The sequence below is a fragment of the Balaenoptera musculus genome, chromosome 12, assembly GCF_009873245.2.
Source record: "Balaenoptera musculus isolate JJ_BM4_2016_0621 chromosome 12, mBalMus1.pri.v3, whole genome shotgun sequence".
Classification (NCBI taxonomy): domain Eukaryota; kingdom Metazoa; phylum Chordata; class Mammalia; order Artiodactyla; family Balaenopteridae; genus Balaenoptera; species Balaenoptera musculus.
The window spans coordinates 50,894,236-50,917,166 of NC_045796.1; the positions used below are offsets into that span (position 1 = coordinate 50,894,236).

General features: G+C 34.1%; 1 protein-coding gene across 1 annotated transcript in view; it reads left to right on the plus strand.

Moving 5' to 3' along the window:
- AK9 (adenylate kinase 9) overlaps positions 1-22,931 on the plus strand; it is a 117,850-nt gene that overhangs the window by 34,197 nt on the left and 60,722 nt on the right. The window contains exons 13-18 of the mRNA XM_036871935.1: positions 3,027-3,171; positions 11,551-11,628; positions 13,585-13,668; positions 15,137-15,285; positions 19,190-19,346; positions 20,171-20,285. Coding sequence (XP_036727830.1) covers positions 3,027-3,171; positions 11,551-11,628; positions 13,585-13,668; positions 15,137-15,285; positions 19,190-19,346; positions 20,171-20,285 — 728 coding nt within the window. The remainder of the gene's footprint in view (positions 1-3,026; positions 3,172-11,550; positions 11,629-13,584; positions 13,669-15,136; positions 15,286-19,189; positions 19,347-20,170; positions 20,286-22,931) is intronic.

The following is a 22,931-nucleotide window of genomic DNA, read 5'->3' on the forward strand; positions in this document are numbered from 1 at the left end:
GAGGAACGGCACAAGGTGGAGATGGCTGAAGATGTAGTCAGACAGTGCAGGCCCTGGGAAGGAGTTTGAATTTATTCCAAATGCTATTGAATTCTTTTAAACACAGGGGTAACATTTCCTACTTGCTTTTAACTTTTTTATTGTAAAATATGACAAACATACAGAAAAGTGAAGCTCATTGAAATATCACAAAACAAACCCCCATATAACCACCACCTAGGTCAGACATTGAACCCCAGCACCCCAGAAGTCACCTCATGCCTCTTTCTAATATCAATCCTCTTACTCCTTCCACAAAGGTAACCACTGCCCTGAACTTTATGATACTCACTTCTGTACTTTTCTTTTGTGGTTTTACCATGTAAGCACACATTCAAATACCAGAGATTAGATTAGCTTTGCATATTTTTTTAACTTTATGGACTTAAAACAGTTTATGTTTTTTGTGCCTGGCTTCTTTCACTTAACATTATAATTGTGATATTTATGCATGTTATTAAGTATAGCTATAGCTTATTTTTATTGTTTTATTGTATTCTATTGATTGAATTATATTATGATTTATTATCCATTTGAGTGTCAATAAAACTTAGGTTGATTCCAGTTCGGGGAATTGTGAATAACATTGCTATAAACAGTCTTGTACATGTTTCTTGGTGTATACATGCATATCTTTATATAGTTTGAAGGTATATCTAGGAGTAAAATTTCTGGGACATAAGGTATACATACATAGTCAACTTGTGTAGAAAATGCCAAACTGTTTTCAAGACTAGTTCTGCCAATTTACTATCCTACCAGCAGTGTATGAGAGTTCCACATTCCTGCCAGCTTTTGTTATGGTCAGTCTTTCTAATTTTAGCCATCCTAGTGGGTATATCTCACTGATGTTTTAATTTGCATTTCCCTGATGACTAATGAGGTTCAACATTTTTTCATATGTTTTTCAGATATTTGCTTTTTGAAGTGTTGTTCACTTTGTTCAAGCCTCTTGCCCATTTTTAACTTTTTTGCATATTATTGGTAGGAGTTCCTTATGTTGTCTATATACAGATTTTTTTTATTATAAACATTATATTTTCTACCACTCTGTGGTTTGCCATTTCCCTTTTTAAATGAAAAATGCACCATACTATATTCATTTAAAGTAAGTCATTAAGTCCTGCCTACACTAAAGAAGAGGGGAATTAGGCTTCACCTTCTGAAGAAAGGAATATTAAAGCATTTGTGGACATGTCTTAAAACCATCACAGTATGTGTCAGACAAAAGATTTATAATTTTAAAATGTAAAGAGTTTTTACGAATCAATATGTAAAAGCCCCAACGGAAAATGACAGCAAACAGGCAGTTCACAAAATAGTTGATCCAAATAGCCATTACACATGAGAAAAAGGATATCACCTTGATAATCAGGGAGAGGCCAAAAAAACCAGATATATGTCATGTCAATTTCACTGTTGAAAAATCATATTAACAACCAATATTGATGTGTGGCTAGGATTGGGAAAGTACATTCTCATACATTGCTGGTTAGGGTATAATCATTAGGGATAGCAATTGGAAATACATATAAAAGCCTAAAATCTATATATATCCTTTGAACTATAGGTTTTTCCTGAAGAAACTATCAAAGACATATACATAACTATGTTCTTCATAACCTAGTTTATAATAACAAAATCATGTATATCTAAATATAATTGGTATTTTAGTTAAATATTAAGTTGTAATATATTCATCTAATACAATACTGTTCATCCATTAAAAATGATGGTGTGGATGTATTTTTGTTGGCATGGAATAAAGTAATATAAGCATATTGAAGGAAAAGCAAAATTGAATCTAGAAGTATGGAAATATTATTTAAACTTAAAAGGCATATATAAATCTAACATCCCAACATTCAGTATTAAGTATATTATCTGCCTAACAAAGGACTTATATTCAAAATATATGTAGAATTCTAAGGCAAAAGTTGAACATATGCTTAAAAACATATGGGTAAGTGAATGACCAATAAGCTCATAAAAAGAAGCTCAAAATTGTCAGTGATTAGGGAAATGTAAATTTAAACTGCAATGAGATTTCACACCAACTAGGGTGGCTAAAATTTGAAAGATTCACAAAACCAAGTGTTGGTGATGAGGTGGAATAACTGCAATTTTCATACTTTGCTGCTAGGACTATAAAATAGTTTTAACCACTCTGGAAACAGTTTAGTGGTTTATTATAAAGTCAAACATACACTTAATCATATGACCCAGTAATTCTACTCCTCAGCATTTATGCAAGAGATGTGAAAACATAATGTCCACAAAAAGACTTTCTCAAAAATGTTCACTGGTACTTTATTTATAATAGCCAAAACTGGAAACAACCCAAATGTCCATGATGAATGGATTAAAAACTATGGTATATTCATACAATGATACTACTCAAAAATAAAAAGGAATAGATTACTGAGATATACAGTTACACGGATGAATCTCAGAAACATTATGCTAAGGTAGAAAAGCTTGGAAAAGATTATATACTGTATGGTTCTATTTATATGAAATTTTAGAAAAGGCAAAACTATAGTGACAGAAAACAAAGTGGTTGCCAGGGGCCAGGAACTAACTATAAAGGAGGATGAGGGAACTTTTTGGGGTGATATAAATGTTCTATATTTTGAATGTGGTCATTGTCATGTATATATTTGTTAAAACTCATCAAACTCTATACTTAAAATGGGTGACTTTTATTGTATGTAGATTATACATAAAATGTTGATTTTTTAAATATACATCTAATTTGAATGTATATTACATGATCATACGTATATAAATATATATTTTTATATATATTGAATTTCTGTGAAAGCAGGTACTCAAAAATCACTGAATTATGAGAATAACATACCTCAAGCAGCATTAAGATTTTTGAGATGGATAGGTATAGCTATAGAAATAGATGTAGATGAACAGTGTGCTTAATATTCAGAGTAACTTGTGCTTATGTTGGTTTTCTCAAATATTCTTTGCAGGTAGTTGACTACAATAAAATTGTTCAACCACGTTTTGATAAAGCCCTTGAAACGCTAACCAGAAATACTATAGCTGAGGCCACTGAAGCAGCCATTAAAGCTGTAAAAGAGCAGCTTCTCTCAGAACTACAAGCTAAAAAACAAGGTGAACTATCTTTTTAAAATGTGTGTTTTAAGCTTAGGTCAACAGTTAAGCTTGACTACCTGAAGGCAAGAACTTGGTTTGCTTGTCTTGATATCCCTGGCACCTTGCACATTGCATTGCAGCCTCTTAATAAGTGGTTGAAGGAATGAATATACATAAACCTGAATCTTACACAGAGAAAAAGATTTCAATTCTGGGTGTCTAAGGAAAAGAATCAGAGTTTCCAAATTTAGATTTCTTTACTTTAATAGATCTGCTTGCTGGGCAGAGACTGAGCAGAATTTGCACCTTTATTTACACCAGTTGTGATGACAACACTTCACCTGACTCGTGGAGTTTGTGTTGTTGCTGCTGTTGCTGCTGTTGCTGTTGTTTTAGGCTTGTGTGTCAGCCTTGATTGTAATTAAATATTTCTATTTGGGGAATATTAATTTCAAATCCAAAAGTTATAAAACAATGAAACCGGAAGAAGACTTGGTGATCCATTAACACAATTCCATAACTTTACAGATAAGGAAACAGAGGCACAGGAGGTTAAATGGCTTCCTGATATATTCACCCAGCTGGTGGCATAGCTGAGACTTGAACCCTCGTTTCTGAAGTCCCAGAGATCTTTCTCTTGACCATTCTGCCTCTTCCTGACTCTCACTCTTTATCATATTATTTTAAAATAGACACAGAGTTTTGGTCTGGGGGAGGGGGGGTGAGTTTCTAGTTTTCTCCAGGAAAAATGAGAATTTTCATTTCTTGGCTACTTTTGAAAATTTATTGATTGGCTTTGGTAGAATTTATATCTAGAGTTGGCACCCACGTAACTAGTCACATTAGAATACATGAAAGTAGTTTAATCTAAACATCTCTTCTTAATGGAATACTCTCAGTGCAGCAGTTCCTGTACACTTTGTGGGATCTTCCTCACATTCAAAGATCTGGATCCAAAATTTGAGATTAGCTCCAGCAATTTTAGACTAGATTTAACCACCACTGTTTGGATTTCCCAGAAGCTGTGGCAGTATACTGTCATACTATAACTATCCTACTATATAATCATCCTACTATAACCATCACTGCCTCAATTTCAAGTATTCTTTTCCTAATAAAATTTTCCTCATTACGAAAGAGATAATAGCTAAATTAATTGAGCATTTACTATATGTTGAGGCTATGCTAAATGCATTACATGTATTATCCTATTTGATCCTCATAATAGACCTGTGAAGTAGGTTGCTGTTGTTGTTGTTGTTGTTGTTTGAAGTGTTAGCAGAAGGATTTCTTAAATATTTATGTCTAGACTAGGGTGGCAAACCCAGTTACCAAGAGGGACCAGGCAGGTAACATAAGTTAAGTAGCAAGTGCACAAGCTTTGTTTGCACCTTAAAAATGAAGTTATAAAATTATAACCTCACATAACCATATGGGTAAGGTAGGTATTTGTATCTCTATTTTTAGTGGATGAAGAAATTAAGGCTCAGAGGAGTTATATAATTTGACCACAGGCAGCAAGTTATGAGGATTCAAATCAGTGTCTGTATTCTTATCTCTTGTGTCTCTCAAGTGATCACAGAAAACTGGAAAAAGCACATGGAAGAAAAAGTCACTCATACTTACTCCCCAGAGATATTCACTGATAAGAATGTGTTGCATTCTTCACCCCTCTCTTTTTTCTATTCATATTTGTAATGATTAATTATGGTCCTATGGCATATGCAAAGTTGCATTATCTCATTTTAAAATAATGCTTCTTTCTAATTAATATGTACTTATTGTCATAAATTTTGTGCTAGAGATCTAAATTCATTTTTTCTAAATGGTGAGGCAATTTTACAAATAACACTTATTAAATTATCCATAATTTTACTGGATGTTTGAAAGGGCAACTTTATCTTAAGTTTGTGTGTGTGTAAACTTCTGAACTTTCTGTGATTTGATCTTTATATTACAACCTTTAATGCAAAATATTATTAAAATCTTATGATGTGTTCTAAATCCAGTAATGCAAGTTCTTCCTCAAAACATTCTGTTTTAAAATTATTCCTGGGTATTCTTTCATTTATCCGTAAAGTGAGTACTTACTGGGTACCAGGAGCTATACTAGGCTTTGGGATGCTTGTAGAATTTTGTCAAGTTTTACAGCAAATCCTAGTCGGAGGACTGTGTTAACATTATACAATAAACTGATGAGAATTCACATCTTTACTATTAAATCTTCTCATGCAGACAGATTAAATCTCCATTTTTTGGCCTAATATTTGTATCCTTCCTTAACATTTTATAACTTTCTTCATGTATTGTCAATACTTTTCTTAATAAGTTTATTTCTAGAAATTTTTTCATTTTGTTACTATTAAATGGGATTATTTTTCTATTACATTTTCCAAGTAGTTATTACCTGTATGTTGGAAAGCTGTTTAATTTTTATGTTTATTTGTAACAATCCACCTTACTAAACTTACTTCCTAGTTTTGATAGATTTTTAGTTGAGTCTCTTGAGTTTTGCAGATAGCCAATCTTATCATTTGAAAAGAAGCATAGTTTCAACTCCATTTTTCCCAATATTTATGCTTATTTCCTTTCTTGAATAATTATGTAGGCTAGCAGTTCTAGAATGATGTTAAATGGTGGCAGTGATAGTGGGCCTCAGTAAAGGGATTCTCGTCAATGTTTCTTCATAATGTTATTAAATATTTTTATCCAGAATGGATGTTGAACATTATCAAATGCCTTCTCAGAATCTATCAAGATGATCATAAAATTTTTAATCCTTTGACCTACTGATTTGATCAATTATACTAAAATATTTTCCAACACTAAGCCATTCTTGTATTTCTGATTTTCTGAATTTCTTTTGGCTGTTAATCTAGAATTTTTTTTATACTCATAAGTGTGATTCATTTATAGTTTTTGTGTGTGTGTGTACGTGCTCTATTTGTCAGAATTTGCTATCAGAGTTTCAGTAACTTTTTATATAAACTGGGAAGCTTGCCATCACTTTCTATGCTTGAAACTATTTAAATATCAAGGAAATTACTTCTTACATGGCAGTGTTGAGCTTTTGCTAGGCAAAAACACATTTTTTGCCTAATAAATCTGCCTCTCTTGTTTCTTATTAGCCTATAAACAAGTAAGAGGGGCCAACCAGGTGCCTGAGAGATTATAAAAAACAACATCAAAAAGACCAGCGTTCAAATAACATACCATCCAAATGATCATCTAGATGATAAAGAATGAATTTATGATACGATTTCAGTTTTCTTAAATTTACCAAGGCTTGATTTGTGACCCGAGATATGATCTATCCTGGAGAATGTTCCATGAGCACTTGAGAAGAAAGAGTATTATGTTGTTTTTGGATGGAATGTCCTATAAATATCAATTAAGTCCATCTGGTCTAATGTGTCATTTAAAGCTTGTGTGTCCTTATTTATTTTCATTTTGGATGATCAGTTCTTTGGTGAAAGTGGGGTGTTAAAGTCCCCTACTATTATTGTGTTACTGTCAATTTCCCCTTTTATGGCTGTTAGCACTAGATATCAATTACAGGGAAAAAACTGTAAAAAATACAAACACATGGAGGTTAAACAATATGCTACTAAATAACCAAGAGATCACTGAAGAAATCAAAGAGGAAATCAGAAAATACCTAGAAACAAATGACAATGAAAACATGACAACCCAAAACCTATGGGATGCAGCAAAAGCAGTTCTAAGAGGGAAGTTTATAGCAATACTATCCTACCTCAAGAAACAAGAAACATCTCAAATAAACAACCTAACCTTATACCTAAAGCAATTAGAGAAAGAAGAACAAAAAAAAAACCCCAAAGTTAGCAGAAGGAAAGAAATCATAAAGATCAGATCAGAAATAAATGAAAAAGAAATGAAGGAAACAATAGCAAAGATCAATAAAACTATGGTTCTTTGAGAAGATAAACAAAATTGATAAACCATTATCCAGACTCATCAAGAAAAAAAGGGAGAACACTCAAATCAACAGAATTAGAAATGAAAAAGGAGTGGTAACAACTGACAGTGCAGAAATACAAAGGATCATGAGAGATTACTACAAGCAACTATATGCCAATAAAATGGACAACCTGGAAGAAATGGACAGATTCTTAGAAAAGCACAACCTTCTGAGACTGAACCAGGAAGAAATAGAAAATACGAACAGACCAATCACAAGCACTGAAATTGAGACTGTGATTAAAAATCTTCCAACAAACAAAAGCCCAGGACCAGATGGCTTCACAGGCGAATTCCATCAAACATTGAGAGAAGAGCTAACACCTATCCTTCTCAAATTCTTCCAAAATATAACAGAGGGAGGAACACTCCTAAACTCATTCTACAAGGCCACCATCGCCCTGATACCGAAACCAGACAAAGATGTCACAAAAAAAGAAACTACAGGCCAATATCACTGATGAACATAGATGCAAAAATCCTCAACAAAATACTAGCAAACAGAATACAACAGCACATTAAAAGGATCATACACCATGATTAAGTGGGGTTTATCCCAGGAATGCAAGGATTCTTGATTATATGCAAATCAATCAATGTGATACACCATATTAACAAATTGAAGGATAAAAACCATATAATCATCTCAATAGTTGCAGAAAAAGCTTTCAACAAAATTCAACACCCATTTATTTTTAAAACCCTCCAGAAAGTGGGCATAGAGGGAACCTACCTCACCATAATAAAGGCCATATATGACAAACCCACAGCCAACATCATTCTCAGTGGTGAAAAACTGAAAGCATTTCCTCTAAGATCAGGAGCAAGACAAGGGTGCCCACTCTCACCACTGTTATTCAACATAGTTCTGGAAGTTTTAGCCACAGCAATCAGAGAATTAAAAAAATAAAAGGAATCCAAATCAGAAAAGAAGAAGTAAACCTGTCACTGTTTGCAGATGACATGATACTATACGTAGAGAATCCTAAAGGTGCTACCAGAAAAATACTAGAGCTAATCAATGAATCTGGTAAAGTAGCAGGATACAAAATTAATGCACAAGAATCTCTTGCATTCCTATACACTAATGACGAAAAATCTGAAAGAGAAATTAAGGAAACACTCCCATTTACCACTGCAACAAAAAGAATAAAATACCTAGGAATAAACCTACCCAAAGAGGCAAAAGATATATGTATGCAGAAAACTATAAGACACTGATGAAGGAAATTAAAGATGATACAAACAGATGGAGAGATATACCATGTTCGTGGATTGGAAGAATCAACATTTTGAAAATGACTATACTACCCAAAGCCATCTACAGATTCAATGCAATCCCTATCAAACTACCAATGGCATTTTTCACAGAACTAGAACAAAAAAGTTCACAATTTGTAGGGAAACACAAAAGACCCCAAATAGCCAAAGCAATCTTGAGAAAGAAAAACAGAACTGGAGGAATCAGACTCCCTGACTTCAGACTATACTACAAAGCTACAGTAATCAAGACAGTATGGTACTGGCACAAAAACAGAAATATAGATCAATGGAACAGGATAGAAAGCCCAGAGATAAACCCACGCACATACGGTCACCTTATTTTTGATAAAGGGGGCAAGAATATACAGTGGAGAAAAGACAGACTCTTCAATAAGTGGTGCTGGGAAAACTGGATAGTTACATGTAAAAGAATGAAAATAGAACACTTCCTAACACCGTACACAAAAATAAACTGAAAATGGATTAAAGACCTAAATGTAAGGCCAGACACTATCAAACTCTTAGAGGAAAACATAGGCAGAACACTCTGTGACATAAATCACAGCAAGATCCTTTTTGACCCACCTCCTAGAGAAATGGAAATAAAAACACAAATAAACAAATGGGACCTAATGAAACTTAAAAGCTTTTGCACAACAAAGGACACCATAAACAAGATGAAAAGACAACCCTCAGAATGGGAGAAAATATTTGCAAACGAAGCAACTGACAAAGGATTAATCTCCAAAATATACAAATAGCTCATGCAGCTCAATATCAACAAAACAAACAACCCAATCCAAAAATGGGCAGAAGACCTAAATAGACATTTCTCCAAAGAAGATATACAGATTGCCAACAAACACATGAAAGGATGCTCAACATCATTAATCATTAGAGAAATGCAAATCAAAACTACAATGAGATATCATCTCACACCGGTCAGAATGGCCATCATCAAAAAATATACAAACGATAAATGCTGGAGAGGGTGTGGAGCAAGGGAACCCTCTTGCACTGTTGGCAGGAATGTAAATTGATACAGCCACTATGGAGAACAGTATGGAGGTTCCTTAAAAAACTAAAAATAGAACTACCATATGACCCAGCAATCCCACTACTGGGCATATACCCTGAGAAAACCATAGTTCAAAAAGAGTCATGTTCCACAATGTTCATTGCAGCACTATTTACAATAGCCAGGACATGGAAGCACCCTAAGTGTCCATTGACAGATGAATGGATAAAGAAGATGTGGCACATATATACAATGGAGTATTACTCAGCCATAAAAAGAAATGAAATTGAGGTGGATAGACCTATAGTCTGTCATACAGAGTGAAGTAAGTCAGAAAGAGAAAAACAAATACCGTATGTTAACACATATATATGGAATCTGAAAAAAAAAAAAAAGGGTTCTGATGAACCTAGAGGCAGGACAGGAATAAAGACGCAGACGCGTAGAGAATGGACTTGAGGACACGGGGAGGGGGAAGGGTAAGCTGGGACGAAGTGAGAGAGTGGCATGGACATATATACACTACCAAATGTAAAATAGATAGCTAGTGGGAAGCAGCCGCATAGCACAGGGAGATCAGCTCAGTGCTTTGTGTCCACCTAGAGGGGTCGGATAGGGAGTGTGAGAGGGAGATGCAAGAGGGAGGAGATATGGGGATATATGTATACGTATAGCTGATTCACTTTGTTATACAGCAGCAACTAACACAACATTGTAAAGTAATTATACTCCAATAAAGATGTTAAAAAGAATGAATTTATGTGTTTATCATATTATCTTCAAAATTAAAACCAAAATTATAAACAAATACTCTTGGACAACTCACAAACTAAAGTCTGAGAAGTATTGACCCAGACTACTAAGATGGCTTGTTACTCAATCTGTTTGAGCCTGTATAAAATGCATTTGTTAATTCATTCAAAAATGAATTCTTTAATTCATTCAAAAGCACTTGAGTACCTTCTTGTGTTAGACATGATTCTAGACACTGAGCAACAGAGGTGAACAAGACACTTGAAGCTCCTGTCCTTGAGGTGGTTACATTTTAATGGGGGGTAGAGGGGGGAAAAGTAAACAGATAGAAAGAATATATAACACAGTAATCGGGCAGGTGGTGATTGGGGTAGGGGCTCTGGAGTGTTAAGATAACCAGGGAAGACATCTCTGAAGAGGGAACATTTAACTGAAACCTGGATGGAGAGAGGAAGCAGGGCTTCTGGAAGATGAACAGTGTTCTATAATGTTTCTCAGAGTCTAGTGATTCCTTTCACATCAAATTGTGGCATGAAATCACAGATTTTACATCTTTCCACAAATTGCCTTTTCTCACTGGAATATAGAAATAGATGATATCTCTCATATGCTACAAACCTAAGTCTCTTTTCAAATTCACTAATTATTCCAAATCTGACAATAAGGTTAACCCTTTTTAACAGGTAAAAAATTGGAATATTTTTGCTAGGGGTTTTACTCCAATATATATATATTTTTTGAATTTCTGAATTTTATTTTATTTATTTTTTTATACAACACGTTCTTATTAGTTATCCATTTTATACATATTAGTGTATATATGTCAATCCCAATCTCCCAATTCATCACACACTCCAATATATTTTTAAGAAATTTTGTCAGTGGAGAATATTGAGGTTTTTTAACACAGAAAATTATATAATAATAATACAGAGGATGGCAGCTAATATGGAGCAGGCTTCCTGTGTGCCAAGCCTTTTCTAAGTTCATTGTTTACACCCATTATCTCAGTTAATGTTGCAGCGATGTTTTCAGTTTAATTATCCTCCTTTTGCCCAGTAGAAGTTTAGACAAGATCAAATGATTCACCAAAGCCACACTGACTGAGTCAGAACTCACACGCCCAAGGCTGTCTACCTACCCCCAGCTACCTTTTGCTAACACAGCCAATTACTATCTTTCAACCCAGTCAACTTCAAAAGACCCTCAAAGAGAATTTGAAAGGAAGGAAAATGAGTTCCCAACTGATGCATATAAAAGCTCAGAAGAGTTGCATCTGTCATTTGATGAAGATGATAAAGAAAATGTTGCTAATATTATTAGCCAAATCTTTCCTAATATAAACAGATAAGCTGATAAAGCATATTATTCTTTCACTGCAGTGTTCACTCTTGAATCCCAAAGAGAAAGCTCTTTAGAGGACAACGAAGAAGCCAAAATGAAGTCAGATGATAAAGACGGTAACAAAATGAGCTGCTAATGCCATGCTTGTGGATCTTATTCCCATTTATTCCATATTTTATCATGTTTATATTGAAGCTTAAAATTACCCACCCCCCTCCCTCAAACTGGAAACTTCAGGAGAAAAAGAGTTAGCTTCTCTCTTACAGATTTAAACTGAGCAGCTGTAGAACAGAAATAGATTTACCAGAATGAAGAAGAAAATAGAACCCAGCAAGTCTAATACAGTTAGAACGCCCCCCAAATTTTTTTGTATGTTTCCAGACATGACACAATCATTATCATACAATAATAAATTTTCTTAAAAGCTCTCTGCTTCCTTTAATGGGTTGGAATCAGAGCATCATAAACCCAAAGTTGTAGCTATGAAATGTTATCATTTAGTGCTATTTACCCTTATAAAACTTTTCCATTTATATAATCAAGAGCATACAATGTAAACTATTTTTATTTTTTATTCATGTTACATTTAATTATATAATTTCATTAGAAAATATTTTAACCCTCATTTAAAATTACTGCACAATTTCCCTATTTATAGGTAATAGTTTTAACTAGTTCATTACATCGAAAACTTAAATTATTTTTTTGCTACTAATACAAATAATGCTCCAGTGAATTTTTTTCCAATGAATTTTCTACATGAAGTTTTGTCTGCATGTTGACATAAGTGGAGTCACTAGTTTGATGAGTATGAAGCTACAGACAGAGTCAAATTGCTTTGCATAAAATTGTTCCAAATTATGTTCCCGTCAGGAATATACAAACTACATATTATAGTTTCCTCGGTATTTTCTCTTTTTAAATATTATTTTAATTTTTATTTGACTATTTCTGAAGTTTAGTATTTTAATACTGTGTTAGCCATTTATATTTCTTCTTTTCTGAGGTGACTATTTTTGTCTTTTGCCCATTTTTCTAAATTGTATCAGTTATATGGTTCCTATATAAATTTTCTATATTACTCACTTATTTTTCATATTTTTTTTCCAAATTGGGTGGTTTGTCTTTTAAATCAGCTTGCTGTTTTTGAAGTAGAGGAATTTTTCACATTTTCATAGTCAAATCATTACTTTCCCTTTGTTGATTTCTTCCATTTACTTTCAGGCTTAAAAAGTCTTCCTCTCAACCGGAGATTTAATATATATACTTATATTCTTTTTTTTATTGGTCTGACCTTTTTGTATTTAATTTTTAATTGCATATATAATTTATTGTGTTATATAATGTAGGGCTGATCTTTTCTATTTGGTTTCTCCTCCTGATTCAGATAGACGTGTCTTTGCCTTGTGTTTATTTCAAGCTGAGTAGGAATTGAACTGGGCACTGTCAGAAACTTATATATGACACTCCTCCTCCCCCAGCATGCATGCGCACACACACACACTTAACAAAAGACCCAGAAATTAAAATTTTGGCCAAGTGGCATCTGGGAACCCCATCTCTGCTGCTGCAGAGTTCCCAGCACCAATACATACACAAAGAGAGCCCCTCCCTTGTATTATCTGTTCCCTCTTTGGGGGAAGCTGTCCAAGGTAGAAGCAGTCATCAGTGCCTCTACCCACTGCTGGAGGGATGCCAATGCTGCCAGTGTACCCTGGTAAAAGGCACCCTTTCTCCCCCCTATGTCTGAGATAAGCACAGCCTTTACCTCCTGGAGCCAAGAGTCTGTTAGTTACCTCAGGAAGGGAAAATTTGATTTTTTTTCAATTTACATCCACTGGCATTATATGAAACTGAAATTACTCTTGGTTTTGTCATAAGTTAAGTCATTATCTTTATTTTCTACTGCTGATAGATATGTTTACCTATTTGATTATTATGGTTATTATTTTAATTTTTTAAGAAATTGGGAACATGAGTCCTGGGTCCCTGGGCCCGTACCACAATCTTTTTTGGGATTCACCTACACTTTAAATACTGTTCTTTACATGTTAACAGAGTTTTATTCACAGATGAAAAAGAAACAAGTGAAACACCTACACTTCAAAGAAGTCAACAAGACTCTAGTCAAGATCTAATGTTGGATTCAAAAAAAGGTAAATTAATATTTGTGTAATTTGGTTTTCTTAGACTGTGGATCTAAAAATCACAAATAGTTCCTTTAGAATTTTGAAGGAGTAACGTGTGTGTGGTTTTTTTAAAAAAAAGTATTATTAATATCCACTTACTCTATCTTAAAGGCTACTATAATATGAACAGTTAGACATGCAGGAACACAGAAAAAAGAACATGTGATATATTGTTTTTGTGAACAAGAATATTGAGAAGATAGGAGATCTATCTTTTCTGCCATTCCTGGCATGTGGCTACTGTAATAATTCACAAGATGGCTGCTAGCGTGCCAGCCATCATATCAGTGTGCAGGAAAAGGGAAAAGGCAAGGGACAAAAAATTGGCATTCCATCCAGCTGAGTTATTCCTATTTAAATAGAAAACAAGAAGACTCACCGCCTCCCCTCCCCAAATTTTTCTTGCATCTTATCTACCAGCCATCCAAACTATAAGGGAAGTTAAGAGATGTAGTGTTCTTAGCTAGGCACATTGCTGACCCTAACAAAATCAGGGTTCTGTTACTAAGGAAAAGGAGACCAGATATTGGGTAGACCACTAGCATCTTCTGGCACATTTAGTATCTTTGCCTGGCTATTTCTGCCTCCCCATGTCCTCTTTCCCTGGCTATCAGAAGATCTTGGGTTCTTGCCTCTTCCACTCTGGCTCTCCAGAAACTGCTGGCTCTCTCTATCCCTGAGGACAGACTTCTCACTTCACGACAGGGAGGGCAGCAGGCAGCTGCTCTTCAAAGGTCCTTTGGGGTTTTTCTGGGCAAGGATCATTTGGGCTCTGGCAGGAGACTCTGATGGATAGAGCCTTGGGGCAGCTCAGGAGGCACTATTGGAAAGGCAGAGGTAGAGGAGTCAGGTGGAGCTGCCAATCTCATGTCCCATTAGAGGAGTGGATGAATGTTTACATCATGTTGCAGCCTGTGAGCCAGCTCAGCTGTGTAAGGAAACATTCAGCACACAATGAGACAAGAATCAAGTCTAACGCTTCAAAAACCAGCCTATGCCACCCTTTCTTCCATCCCCTCCAACTTGCCTACCTCCCATCCTCTTATTGTCCCATTTAGTTTCATGCTTATAATTGGAAGTATTTATTTTGTTTTCTGACTCATTCCCTAGATGCCCAAGTTTTAGCTTGACCCCTGGAAGCCTTTGGTTCCTACGTCTTCTCCCTGGCTTCCTGAGTTTTGACTCCTGCCTGACATGGCTTTTTTCATGCCTCATTCACTTTCATTCTGATGCACTGGCTTTAAGCCACTGCTCTGTTATTTTGTGATTCCTGACTTATTTCCTGTCTAGTCTATTTCTCCCTTTTTCTGGCATGTGCTGCAGGAACACGAAGAGTACTTCCTTGGGTTAGGTATTTACAATCATGTTCTATTGCAAATAGCATTGTTTACTAAAATTATTAATGGCATTAATTTATTGATTTATTTTACTTTAGATGTAATAGAATATGTGATAGAAGAGGTAACTGCAGATCATCCAGAAGTTCTTTCCATAATAAAGGAGACGGTAAAAATGGCAAAGGACATGAACTTTGAACAGCCACATGAAAAAATTGCTGAAATCTTAGACGAAGTTCTCCAAGAGGTAAGAAATCCAGGCCCTTTATTTTTATCATTGATTTCACAGTAACTGAGAAAATGTTAACCTACTATATGTACAATTATTTTAGAATCCTGTATGACAGTGTTGAAATCTGTAGCCTTCAAATTCATGTGCATTTTACAGTCAACATTGTTATGTGTAATGTACCCCAGTGAACAGTTGCTTATAAATTTTCAATAATTATCAACAAATGTGCAATATAATTTCATAGCTTTGATGTTTATTCTTCATTAACTTTTATTGTCTTTAATTCAGTCCAGTTGGTTAAAAGATAGTTTATATGAAGCAAGTACCAAAGTTACTTTTTCATCTATGAGCCGGTTATTTGTAAACCAAGACAGATTTTGCTCCCTAGCTAAGTAATTTCATCCAACCACCTTGAACATGTTCATGGGGGATATGGATGGACACACCACAGATTTTCCAGTCTAAGGGGAAAATAAAGCCTCAGGTACTATGTCCTATCCATATCAAATCAGAAGGCTTGTAAAGACCATATGGATCTGTTTTGTACAGAGTGCTTGGGTAAGCATTCAGAGCAAAAGTTAAAGAGAACAAATCAGTTTTGGTCGTTCAATGAACTTATGTATTTCTCTGTAATTTGAAAATGATGTAATTTAAAATCATGAGAAGAAAAAAAAATGTTCTCTGAGAGTATAGAACCACTCTGTAACACACTGGGTGAAATCCTTGAGCCCCAGGCTATACCCAAGGCAAGTTGTTATTCCCCTCTGAGCTTCCCAAAGAGATCTTTCAACTTCTCTATCTCTTCAGGTTGTTCTGTCATCAATTTATTTCTTCAGAAACATTCTGAGTACCTACTGTGCTAGAGCCTGGGGACACAAAGATGAATTAAACATAGCTCTTTCCGTTAAGGAGCTATCAGTCAGGTAGGGAAGGCTGACATAGAATCCAATAATTAACTATCATGTGCTAAGTGGTAACTAGATATGTACAAGGTATAGGAATGTCACGAAGGTCAAGGCTATTACTCGTCCTGGGAGGTGAGACAGAGCATCCCAAAGGAGGAGACATCCAAGTCAGGGATATCTTTAGCACTGTGAACATCCCATCCTTGCCCTTCACTGATAATTTGCTCCATTCTTTCCAGAGTTTATTCTGGAGGATACAAATCTACAGGGAGTACTACTAAAACACTTCTGATGTAGGAATATGAGTAGTGTCAATAGATGGTAAACTGTGAGTCTGGGATTGTGGGGGAGTTTAAATCACGTGAGATTTTAACATCAAAGCTCATATCAGATTGTCTTTTTCAAGAGAACAGAGACCAATGCAGGACACTGTTCTACCTGTCATCAGTTTCCATGATCTCTGAGTAGGAAACCTATTTTTAAAAAGTAGGTCATTACTAATTTCTTATATGTAAAGACAAAATCTTATTAAGGTATCTTTCTCAAATTAGTTTATAGATTTGATGCAATTATAATAAAAATGTCAATGTATTTTGGAAACTGACAAATGTCTCTAAAATTTATTTGGGAGAACCAATAGTTGAGACTTGGTGAGAACAGTCTGGCAAAGTGTAACAGAGAAAGACTTACTCTACAAACTAGTAAAATGTGATGTTACAGTGGTTTATAAGCCTGATAATCATACAAGAACTAACAGAACCACAGAGCAGGCACAGAAACAGACCTCAGTATAGATAAAAACTGAGTGTATACTAAGGTTTACATCACAACCCAAAAGGAAAGGAAGAATTATTTAATAGTGTTGATAAAATTAACTGGTAGGAAAAAAACAATTTAGATTCTCAGCTTATATCAAAATTAATTCCATATTAATTGTTAAATGTAAAAATGGCATGTTTTTACCTAGAAGAAAGTGTAGTGATATTGAAATGATCTTAGAATGGTCAAGTACTCTAGGCGCAAATGCCATGGAAGAACTCTTAGAGCAAAATCTCAATGAAGATGCTACTTAACAATGATTCCCTTTCCTTAAAAAATACACCATGAAAATCAAAATTTTAAAGCAAACATCAAACTGGGGAAAGTATTTATAATAAATATGACACATTAATTCCTCATTATAAAGGTTTCTTACAAATCAAGGAAAATATAATACCAATGTAAAAAACAAAGACATAAACAGATTATTTCATCAAAGAAGAAATACAAATGGTTAACTGAAAAATTTTAATGTTCAAGTGTCAATAAAAATATGAAAAAAAGAGAGGCAATTTCTTACCTGTCAAATTGGCAAAGATTTTTTAAAATTTATAACAATCCATACTAGTGAGGCTGTAATGATATAGTCACATAGGAGTGAAAATTGTTATAGACATTATGGAAGCAACATGACAATGTATATAAAAAGCCTTTAAAATGATCATTCCTTTATTCTTTTTGACCTAAAAACACTTTTTATAGGAATCTAACCTAAAGAAATATATACTTAGACAAAGATTTATATATGCAGATGTCCATCGTATCATCACAATGTTATAATAAAATTATAAGTTATATAAATGTTTAACATTAAGAGGATGATTAAACAAATTAGGGTTTATTCATTTGACTAAATACTATGAAGCCATTAAATTTTTTTCAAAAAAATTGAATGAGATAGGGAAACTATAAATTATATGTTGATGTTGTTTTAATTTTCATATCTTTGAAACTTAGTAAAATTTTTTATTAACCATTTATAATTTTTCCAGTTTTATTGATATATAATTGACATATAAGATTGTATTAGTTTAAACTGTGCAACATAATGATTTGATATATGTATATATTGCAAAATGATTACTACAATAAGTTTAGTTAACATGGTCACCTCACATAGTTACATTTGTGTGTGTGTGTGTGTGTGTGTGTGTGTGTGTGTGTGGTGAAAACTTTTAAGATCTACTCTCTTAGCAACTTTCAGATATACACTACAATATTATTAACCATAGTCACCACGCTGTACATTACGTGCCTAGGATTTATCTATCTTATAACTGAATGTTTGTACCTTTTGACCACCTTCACCCATTTCCCCACCTCCAGCCCTGTCTCTGGCAATCACCAATCTGTTCTCTGTTTCTATGAATTTGGTTTTTCTAGATTCCACAAATAAGTGAGATCATGTAGTATTTGTCTTTCTCTAACTTATTTCACTTATACTTCTTCATTATAGCTTTTTTTCCCCCAATTCTCTTATGTGAAACATTTCAAAGTGTTAAAATTCTTTTTTTCAAAATACTCTTCATTCAGATGGAAATTCAAAAAGCAGGTAATCTTAAATTCTGCATAGGCCAGAGGATTACACCAGTCTTCTTGAGATTTCTTCCCCTTTGACTTCTAATATTCTGTGATTTCCTGATGGCCCACAAACTTGTTTAAAACCTTCAGAATTGGTATATTCCTAGATCCACATCTAATCTCCATACTTGTGTTGAAGTTATTATTATTGGGTGACAGGTAGAAGCCTTTCACATTGAAGGCTGAAAAGCAAAAGGGAAGTGAAGAGCATTGTCACTAAAAAAGGCAAACTGGGCTAGGACCTTGCTACTCAAAGAGTGGACCAAGGACCATTGTCATCTGAGAGCATGTTAGAAATACAGACTCTTGGGCCTTACCCTAGACCTTCTGAATCAGGATTTGGATTCTGTAATACTGAATAACATATAGTAAGCATGTATTGTTATATTTATTTAAGAAAGGCTTTTGCTTCCTGTTCTTAACTTTTAAAACTTATAGCTTTATTGCTTTAAAATTAAGTTTCTCTTTTAAAATTAAGTGGCTCTTTTTATTTCCTTCTGAAAGTCAGAAAAACTCAAAGGATACTTGATTAAGGTCCACAAAAGTAATATATCAAGGTAGCATCCTTTACTTGGGTAGATATGATGGTAATTTCAGTTTGCTGTTTTTCACAGGTAGCTGAAGAAAACAAGAATAGGTTTTATGGTGCCCCAAAATATGGAGGATGGATACTGGACAACTACCCTATTATGAAAGAACTGTGGATGGTCTTAGTCGACAAAGGAATTCTACCCGATTTAGTCATCTGTTTATCAGACACAGAAAACAATGGTTGGTAAATATTTATCATGTCAATTTAAAGTGAAGATTTTATTGCTGATAATATTTTTAGTTAAAATATAAAATGAAAAACACTCCACCTTCCCTATGTACAAATACCACACCAGTGGTCCCTATATGACCTAGAGGTACACAAAAAGAGGCATCCATCCACTGAGTAGGTGGCCACAGATGGTGTGGGATCACCTGATGTTCCAGCAGGCCCTTACAATTATTCTTTGGAGCTGAGAATCTAACACCCCATCCCAGTCAGCATTGTAACTTCTAAATGAAAAATATATGAGGCTGAGGGCAAAACTATATATTAGTCCTTCTTCACATTAAATGGGAAATACTAAGTACATAAAGATAGCAGAACTAAATTTTAATTATTCTGTCACTTTGTATAAAGCTATAGTAATCAAAACAGTATGGTACCACCAGAAAAACAGACACATAGTCCAATGGAACAGAACAGAGAGCCCAGAAGGAAACTCACACATATACGGTCAACTAATCTTTGATGAGGGGGCCAAGAATATTCTGTCATTTTGCTTCTTAAGGAAATATATTTGAAAAGAGAATTTCCATGGGGAGAATATATTATACTACTTCTTTTTATGTTTTAGTTATTTGTGACATGCCCATATACACCTTTTAAAAAGGATTTAAGATGGTCTCTTAAAGAATCTGGGCTCTATTTAAACAAATGCCTAAAGGAAAATATATTTGGATATAGACAGAAATAATCTTTTCATTGTTAATTTCCAAAAATATATCTCACTATATTTTATAGAGCTTCAAAATTAACATTGTTCTCTTTATCTGTATTTTAGGAAAATATTTATTTAATAGACTGTATTTAGAAAATAAACAAGAAATTGACTCTAAGATTTTAGAAAGGTTATTGGATGAACTACTAAAGAAAAGAAAAGAGGAAGAAGCAGCAAGGTAAAATCTGCCTGACACAATAAACTGGGTTAATTAACCTCTTACAGCTGTTAAATATGTAATTACAATTTATATTTATGAAATGTCTTTAGCATCAAAATGGTGGCCTACTAACTAGATCCAGTTCTAATTCTAAGAAAAACAGTAATTTCACAAATACTTTCATAATCTCTAAAGTACAGAGTTGTGGCTGTTTTCACAGCCCCAAATCAGACATTCTAAACCAAATATCTACTTTCCAAAGACACTGTAAAAAAATGAGCACAGGGAAGATATTTTTTTCTACCATGTTTATCTGTGACTTAAATATTATAATTTTGCTAACTAGAATCCACAAATGAAAGAAATAATATAATAAAAAGTGAAAATACACTTGTGTGGTATGACTAAAATCCAAAGCCTAAGTTCTACATAAGGAAAGAACAAGACTACTTATTTATAATTGACAGGTTCAACATCAAGAGCTTATTCTCTAATCTGGGTGCAATGAAGAACATTTCAAAATGTGGACACACTTCCATCTGTTCATGGCTGGGATCAAGACTAAACTTTAACTATCAAGTTCTTCAGACTGGAAAATAAAGTATAAAAAGAAAGAGTGACTTAATGTGCTAATTGTTCTTCCTTGCTGAAACAAGCTCTTTAGACACTAAAATTTTTAATTTGTCCACTGAGATTCCTACTTCTCCAAGCGTTAAAGGCTGAGACATTCAAAAACTAAATTTCTTTATATTAACCCATTAAACCTCCCACTATTAATGATGGCACCTATAGGAGCTTTCTCAAATGTTATTTCCTTTTCCCCTTCAGATATTAGCAATTTGTGCTGGGACTTAGGAGAGCTCTTTAAACTCTAGGAATTATGGAGCTGGGAGGTGGGTATTTGTTAGGGGGTGCGGGATAACTGATAACTGTGTGTCAGAGGATTTTGTTATTTGATGTTCGTTGTTCACCTAAATTGGCCATTCCTTTATGAACTTAACACAAAAATACATAAAGTATAATTTAGTTAATAAAATTGTTTGTAAAATTGACTAAAAGTATTAAGACAATAATTACAAACTTATTACATTTACTTTTAGCTTTTAAAAGTTCTGTTACAAATGGAGCTACAATTTGCTAGGATTTAAGGGATTACCTAATTTTTTTCCAGTGTATGAGAAATAGTCAAATATTTAAGAACATATGAAGCTATCGACATAACAGTAAAACGAAGTTCATGTGATTTCTAGGCTGAAGGTTTGCTACATTTTAAGTAGATAATTTAAAATACATTTAATCTGTAGGGTTTTTTTTAAAGGAAAAAGACATCTCCACTGTCTCCCAACTCTTAACTTTCACCTCCCTCTTACTGTATGGAATTTTCCGAGCTATCTCTATAATCAATTTTTACTTCTTTTGATTCTAAATTTTTAATGTCTTTATAAACTTCTTAATGACAAAGACTTGCCCAGGTTGAAGCAGACTTTTCTCCATTTCTCTATGTTGCTTTTTTCTCATATACTGCAGAAAATGAAATTTAAAACAGTTTTAAAAAAAAAATGGTCAGAGATGCATTTAAAGGCCTTGCAACTTGGTTGGAAAAGAGATAAGATTAACAAGATTTAGAATTACATCTTTGGCCATATATCTACAGACATGCTGATTCTAGATTTTCCAACATCAGTTTCCAAATGTGTGAGTCAAATGCAGAATAATTTCTGTTATCACCATTTGTCTTTGACTGTCTATCCAAGTAGTATATAGAAGTAGCTAGAAACTGGCAGCAAAATTCTTCCTCCTTCTTGCCAAGTCTTAGATTCTTAGCAGCAGCATACAGTACCCAGGTTTTGGATGAGGAAAGTCTCACAAAAGAGCCCTACCTGACTAAGTAAGTAGAAGGATTGCCAGTTCACACACAACAAAGTAGGGAAGGCATGCAGAAACGATGTTCAGTCGTCTCAGAAGTCTGTGGCATGAACAAAGAGAACTCGAATTACACCAAGACCTCAGTCTGGATCACAGACTGTATCTAGAATACAGTGAGGGAACACCCCCTATTAACAAGAAACACGCTTGTTGGAAGGAGAGGTGTAGTAATAGCTTTGAAGAGAATATATTAAAGATTTTCAAAGAAAGGGGAAAAAGAACACACAAAAAAGCACTGAATATGAGAGAATGACCAACCTATAGAACAGTCTGAAGAAGACTGCCCCAGAGTGGGCTGCTGAGGTGAATGGGCTCTACTCCACTTAACTGGTCCCCTGTTGGTGAATTCTTGATACAGTTTTTTTGATATTATTTTTAAAGATGCAATCAACATTCTTATACATGCTTCTTTGTGCAATAGTATGCCAGTACTTGAGGGCTAAATTCCTAGATACAGAATTTCTAGGTCAAAGGTATGCATGTTTTAATTTTTAATAAATATTGTCTTTCTCCATCATTTTACTAACTTTCCTTATACCTGTCTTCATCATTAAGGCAGGTTTAGTCCTTGAACCCTAATGAAAAACAGATTCCCTCCAGATATTTGTTTCCCTATCCCAAGTCTCTTTAAATTTCATCATTACTATATTAAAAAGAAAATAAATCAGAAAATAATTTTTCTGTTTACAAAGGTAAATTTACAAATTTTCTACTTATTCATATGGAAAATTTTTTAAA